This window comes from Polypterus senegalus, chromosome 5 (assembly GCF_016835505.1).
Source record: "Polypterus senegalus isolate Bchr_013 chromosome 5, ASM1683550v1, whole genome shotgun sequence".
NCBI lineage: Eukaryota > Metazoa > Chordata > Cladistia > Polypteriformes > Polypteridae > Polypterus > Polypterus senegalus.
The window spans coordinates 60,444,843-60,450,842 of NC_053158.1; the positions used below are offsets into that span (position 1 = coordinate 60,444,843).

The window sequence follows — 6,000 nt, forward strand, 5'->3', positions numbered from 1 at the left end:
AGCTAATAGAACACTCATAGATTTTGTCTTTTGAATGTTAACCTTTTTAGAGTTCATGTTTCTTTCAAAACGTGAGGTTCCAGCCACCACAGCAAGCAGTCTTGAGATGCAATAGCTACCCTTTTTGTTTGCTTTTATTGTGTCACTCGATTGTAATTCAGGATTAACGTGATCATATTCTTTTTACAACCATTTCATTACCTGAGCTTGCCATTCTTTTCAGGCTTCTAAATCAAGTTAGCCGTTTATGCTTTTCAATATAAGAAACAAGAGTTTGCTCAGTTTAGTCAATGTAAACTGACAGTTTTCCCATGCATGTCTATTACAGCATAAATGATTATGCATACACACACAATGCAGACATGTTCACAAAGCTTTCTGACTATTACATTTCATTTTTAGTGTTCGTAAAGTGTGAAGAGTTTTGCTTTGCCGCCAAGGCAGGACAGATGCCATGCATGTGCTGGTGCAGTAAGGGCCCAGTTGCCATTGCTCCACAAATAAAAAAAAAAATAATTAAGTCAATAATAAACCACAGTGAATTTCTGTGAGGATTTTCAGGTTTTTGATTCAGTTTGTTAAAGAGGTCCCTGTTTACATTATGTGTGCATATGTGTAATGCAACTCCTCTTCTCTCCCATTCCATTGGGATGCTAAATATTTGTATTGCACACAAAAATGGAAGGGGCTTTGCAGAAAGACATAGGGCTGTAAATCTATATTTAATTTATTTTTCTCTTTTCATTAAATTATTGTAGATTAATTAGCTCCTCAGCTGAGCAAACCATTATCGCTGTAGAATGCCATGTTTGGAAAGTTTAGATTTGGCTGTAGCAAAAAGATTTTATACATACACTACTTTAAATTAAGCCAACATTTTTACGCTTCATTTACACCTCTGGGTGGCTTTCTCTGTATGTCAGCACTTGTCACAGACTGGTCAAGTCCATCCCAGGTGTGCTCTGATTAGTAAAAAGTTTACAAAGAAAGAACAAAAGATGACTTTTGCATTGTGAATGGCGCTTTCCAGCGGCCTAAGACTTGCTGTAAGTCATCCACCCATCCATCTATCCATTATCCAACCCACTATATTCTAACTACAGGGTCACAGGGGTCTGCTGGAGCCAATCCCAGCCAACACAGGGCGTAAAGCAGGAAACAAACACCGGGCAGGTCGCCAGCCCACCGCAGGGCACACACACTAGGGACAATTTAGAATGCTGTAAATCAGGGACCCTCAATCACAGTCCTGGAGGGCCGCAGCGGCTGCAGGTTTTTGTTCTAACCCAGTTACTTAATTAAAAAGTAATTTTGGCCAATACTTTAATTTCATGGTTTGTTAGTGTTTTAACTCTGCCTTGTCAGGTAATTCTCATATCCTAGATTTGTTTCCCCTTTCTAGGAATATCATCTAGATGATTTGAAGGCTAAAATGGATGAGTAATTCTCAGTCCTTCACTTTTTTCTCTTCACTTTCCTCCCAAGTATTTAATTAATCCCAACAGTGCATGATAAATACATGCAGGTATAAATGGAAACAAGCTAAATAAAGAAATGCTGGTCTCATTTCTCATTTGCATGTTATTGCTAATTAGGAGCAATTGAAAAACAAGAATGCAGCTGTTTAAGACTAAAATAAGCAATAAGGGTTCAAAATCTTAATGAGCGAGACAACTAAAGTGAAGCAGAAGTGTTACTTGAGCAATAAGTGCTTCTTATTAAACAACTGGGTTGGAACAAAAACCTGCAGCCCTCCAGGACCGTGATTAAGGACCCCTGCTGTAAATGGTAGTGTTTGCAATACTGCATGTAAAATGCTGGAAGGGCCCTAATTTCACATCAAGATAGAACAACCATAAATCACATAGTAAACATTCACCAGTCTGTCACGGCCTCCAAACGTCTGCTCGATTACAACCTACTAAACAACTACCTAGCTCTATGGCTCTTTCTCAGCGGCTTCCTTCAAAAGTATCTGCAGTGCCCTGAAGCAGAGTTTTTGTAAGATCACAATCTGGCAATCGGGAGCCTGGGATTCCTGGACATTTTTTTGATTCCCGGGAATGAAACAGCTGTAATTCCCGGGAAACCAGGAATGGCCAAGCTTGCATATATAGCGTGTAAAAGTGTAAAAATCGATCAAGAAATAACAGAGTTATAGTTGAAAATAATTAAGTGGCACGGTTTTTTGGCCCACGGTGTAGTGTGTTGCCGATTTAATTCAGTGAACAACAAACCAGCAGCAGTCGTCAGTCTCCTGGCTCCCACAAAGACTGAGCACAGTGGACTAGGAGGAGTCTGCACTCTGCAGCTCACGAATGCCGGGATGGGGCAGACTTCTTTGATGTCTGTCAGACAACCGCTTTGAACAGCAACTTGAAATTGCACCGCGTCAGTCTGTTGCATCCGCATTATCTGTGCCAAGAAACTTGCCATCACAGAATGATGACAAGAAACTGGATGCATCAGTAAAAGCTAAAATGGCGGGCTTTGTTTAGAACAAGTGTGTCTGTATCTGATGACTGTGTTGTCTACTTCAGTGGAGGCAGAGCGTGCTTTCTCAGCGGCTAGCGTACTCTGCACGAAGGTGCGCTCTCACCTGGATGACCGCAAGCTGGACACGTTGTGCTTTCTACTCTGTTATTACCGCAACTACCCAGGTACATGTACTTATAAGACAGCAAGAACTGCTTGTAGATAAGGGTAGTATTTTATAGGTGTCTAAATATTGCAGTAGTTTTATTAAAAATAAGTGTCGTCGTTCTAAAACCATTCACATGTGAGATGCCCGTGCACTGTGTCATTCCTGGGAATAACATGTGGGATTCCCGAATGGATAAACCCGTCCGGGAATGGATTCCCTAATCACAAGTTTGACAAACAACAAGACGCCATCAGACTCATTTGGCTGGAGACCATTTTGACACTTTGTCTAGGATATCATAATACAGTTTCCATTTTTCGATCACTGAGCCAACAGTCCTCAGAAAAGCCAGAAAACACTCGAGGCTGCCTGCATTTCATCATTCTGCCTCTAGCTTTCTTAGAATAGTCTTCAGTCATTCTTTGCCCACTTGTCTTTCAGATTCACTGCATAATTAATGATTCAATGTTTTATCCCATAAATCTGATGTTGATTTTAGTTGTGCACAGGCAGAAGCCACACAATAATATCCTTTTTTGGGCAGCTTATGTCATGAAAGTCTCGAGCAACTAGAGGAACGGAGTTTTAAAGGAATACTCCACCCAGAAATGATATTTTTTGTATGTTAGTTAACCCCTGTATTTTGCCCTCATGGTTGAGTTTTATTTCATGTTTTCATGGAGAACAGACATAACGAAGTCTCTGATAGAATGGGGACCAATGCTGACCAAAAGCAAACGATATAGAAATGTCCAATAAAAAACATCTTGGGTCACATAAACCTCCTGTCAGGTCATCCAATTATATGCTGACACTTTGCAAAATGCATGTGTATTTTTGCTGAAACATTGTTCTATAAATAACTGTGGAAAATGAAAGTAGTCCACAAACAGGATACCCTTTCACATACTATTGCGCTTTTGAAATAAAGATAGGACTTTCGATCAATGAATAAAGAAGAGTGGTGGACCTTAAATCGAAAAGTGTGACCCCGATGTGAAGAAGCTTAAAAAGCATACAAAGCCAAATGTCTCACAGTGGCTCAGTCAGCTAATGGAGAATCTGTGACATTATTACTGCCATACACAATCCGTATCCGGCTTACTTGAACAACCGGGAGAAATCTACCTCCAAGTTCAGGCCAGGATCATCAGCCGATAGGCTTACCCTGAAACACTTGAAGCTGTTATTGCTGCAGAAGGTTCCTCTACCAAATATTTAAGTGTGAAGATAGAATGCTTATGCAGACAGCAGCAGGCTTCTTTTTATTTATTTTTAACATGAAATAATGTTGCATCTAAAAATCCTTTTTAGTTTCAGTGCTTTCAAATAAACATTCAAGATACCCACATGTCAGCGAAGAATTCATTACTTGAAACAATTTGGGAATTGGTCAAGAGGCTGTACATGAATAAGATGGCCAAGTTGTTGACGGTGGTTGACTATCATCCACTTGATGGAGGCAATGGCTTCATGTTTTTCTTTTTTGTTTTATTAATTCCTTTTTTCAGCTTTGGTTTGACAGGTTTTTTTTTTATAAGATGCTATTAAATGTCCTACCTGCTGGTGATGGGAAATTCATCAAGTTTGTTCTTTATGAGCTGCTCTTCTTTTCTCTCACGATTGTCCTTCTTCTGGTTTGTGAACCGAACCATTTCATTACCCACAAACAAGTCGCATGATTCACTTGTGATTCTGTAACATAACGTCTTATTTTATTTATGCATCTTAAATTTATTGTTGCAAAAGGAACAGGAAAATGTCATATGAATTAGCATGTTAAATATTTAATTAATTTATATAACAAAATGTATGAATTATGAAATGATATACTTGCGTGATGCGATCAGAGGTGGTGTTCTGGATGTGAGGTATGCACGAGTGTCTAATCCTAGAAATGAATCCAGCAAATCTAGGAGGTGTGAAAGAATCGACTCATCACTACCACCTTCTGTGCCTTTTAACTAGAGGGCCCGTGTTTTTACATCCTCCCATTAAGACGTCCCTTTTTGTTTCATGTAAAGTCTTGTGAGCTGAAGTGTGATCAGTATTAACACGGGAGTATTTGTTCTTTTATTTCAAATACGGGAGAGCTATGGTAATTGACCTTCTCAGGGTCATGCAGGTAACTGAAAAAGGTGTTTAATGTCCTTTTACTTTGGCGGGTCGGGGCATATTGCACCAAGTACAGAGATGCCATTCTGCTCTCTGGCAGAAAATACTCCATGTGATTTGTCAAATTGTTTTTCAGCAGCACAACCTCAGTCGGCATTTTTCTACCAATTTTTTGATTTTTTTTTTTAACATGAGTTCAGTCCAAGTGTTACATTCTTCCTTACAATGCTCTCCAGATGTCAAGTTTGAAACTAAAATATTTCATATGTTAAATATTGTGCAAATGTTAGAGCAAAACTAATATTGGAAATGAAGTATGCGCTGAAGAATGTAATAGTGGTTGTGCTTGTCTCGTCCCTTGCAGGTCCTAGAGCGATTGCAGCAGCGCGGCTTTGACATCGTTGGCTCTTGCGGCGGTGGTGTCGATTCCTCTCAATTCAGTGAATACGTTTTGCGGCGAGAAATCAGGAGGGCGCAGCGAGGGCCCTCAGTCATCCGGATAAAGCAAGAGCCTTTGGATTAAAAAGCTACGAAATAAACACAAAGCTCTCGACTTCTGCAAACAGGACATTATAATAAGCAATTAATACTAAAAAGAACTGCAAATGGGGTCCTTTCCCTCCTTTTAATTTTCAGTGACTGATTTAAATTGGGAGCGTGGCCAAGACGCCACCCAGGCATTTTATCAATACAGTATCCGAAGAACTTGTAAAATTCTGAATTTTCTGGAATTTTGTGACAAATGGCCTAACAAAGGTATGCCCTTGAATTATATATAACTGGTCCCCATATTTAAGAAAAAAGAAACAAAGTTTGTTTTAAAACTTTCAGACAATATAAATAAAAAATCCCTTCCAAACAAATTGGGCTCTTTGCAGATGTAATTTTTTCAAACTTCATTTTTAATTTTATGAATGACTTTTCCCTTTTGTTTGTAGATTATAATCGGCACAAAACTGCTGGTATTAAATTATTGCTTTGAAGACTAACTGCATTCTTAGAAACAAAGGGCTTTTGTAGTCGGTCAGTTTACCATTTCCTTACTATCAGGTTGCTTTCTGGATTGGATTTCTTGCAAAGTTTATGTGCCAGAAATCCAATTTTTAAGTAATATTATAGCATTTTAACTTCTAACGCATTCATAAAAGGGATATTTAATTAGTTTTTCTTTTATAAATGAATAGTAGTAAGTAATATACGGTATATAATAAATAGGTTGCTGCTTTTTCTTAATAATTGGT

At 38.7% G+C, this 6,000-nt stretch overlaps 1 protein-coding gene across 4 annotated transcripts in view; it reads left to right on the forward strand.

The window, feature by feature from the left end:
- kctd1 (potassium channel tetramerization domain containing 1) overlaps positions 1 to 5,635 on the forward strand; it is a 162,397-nt gene extending 156,762 nt beyond the window's left edge. For 2 of the 4 annotated variants that reach the window (XM_039754684.1, XM_039754685.1), the window contains exon 5: positions 5,097 to 5,634. In XM_039754684.1, coding sequence (XP_039610618.1) covers positions 5,097 to 5,282 — 186 coding nt within the window. In that variant the 3' untranslated portion in view covers positions 5,283 to 5,634. Of the gene's footprint in view, positions 1 to 5,096 lie in introns of all 4 variants that reach the window. The other 2 variants (XM_039754681.1, XM_039754683.1) reach the window with 2 other exon arrangements.
- The last annotated feature ends 365 nt before the right edge of the window (positions 5,636 to 6,000 follow it).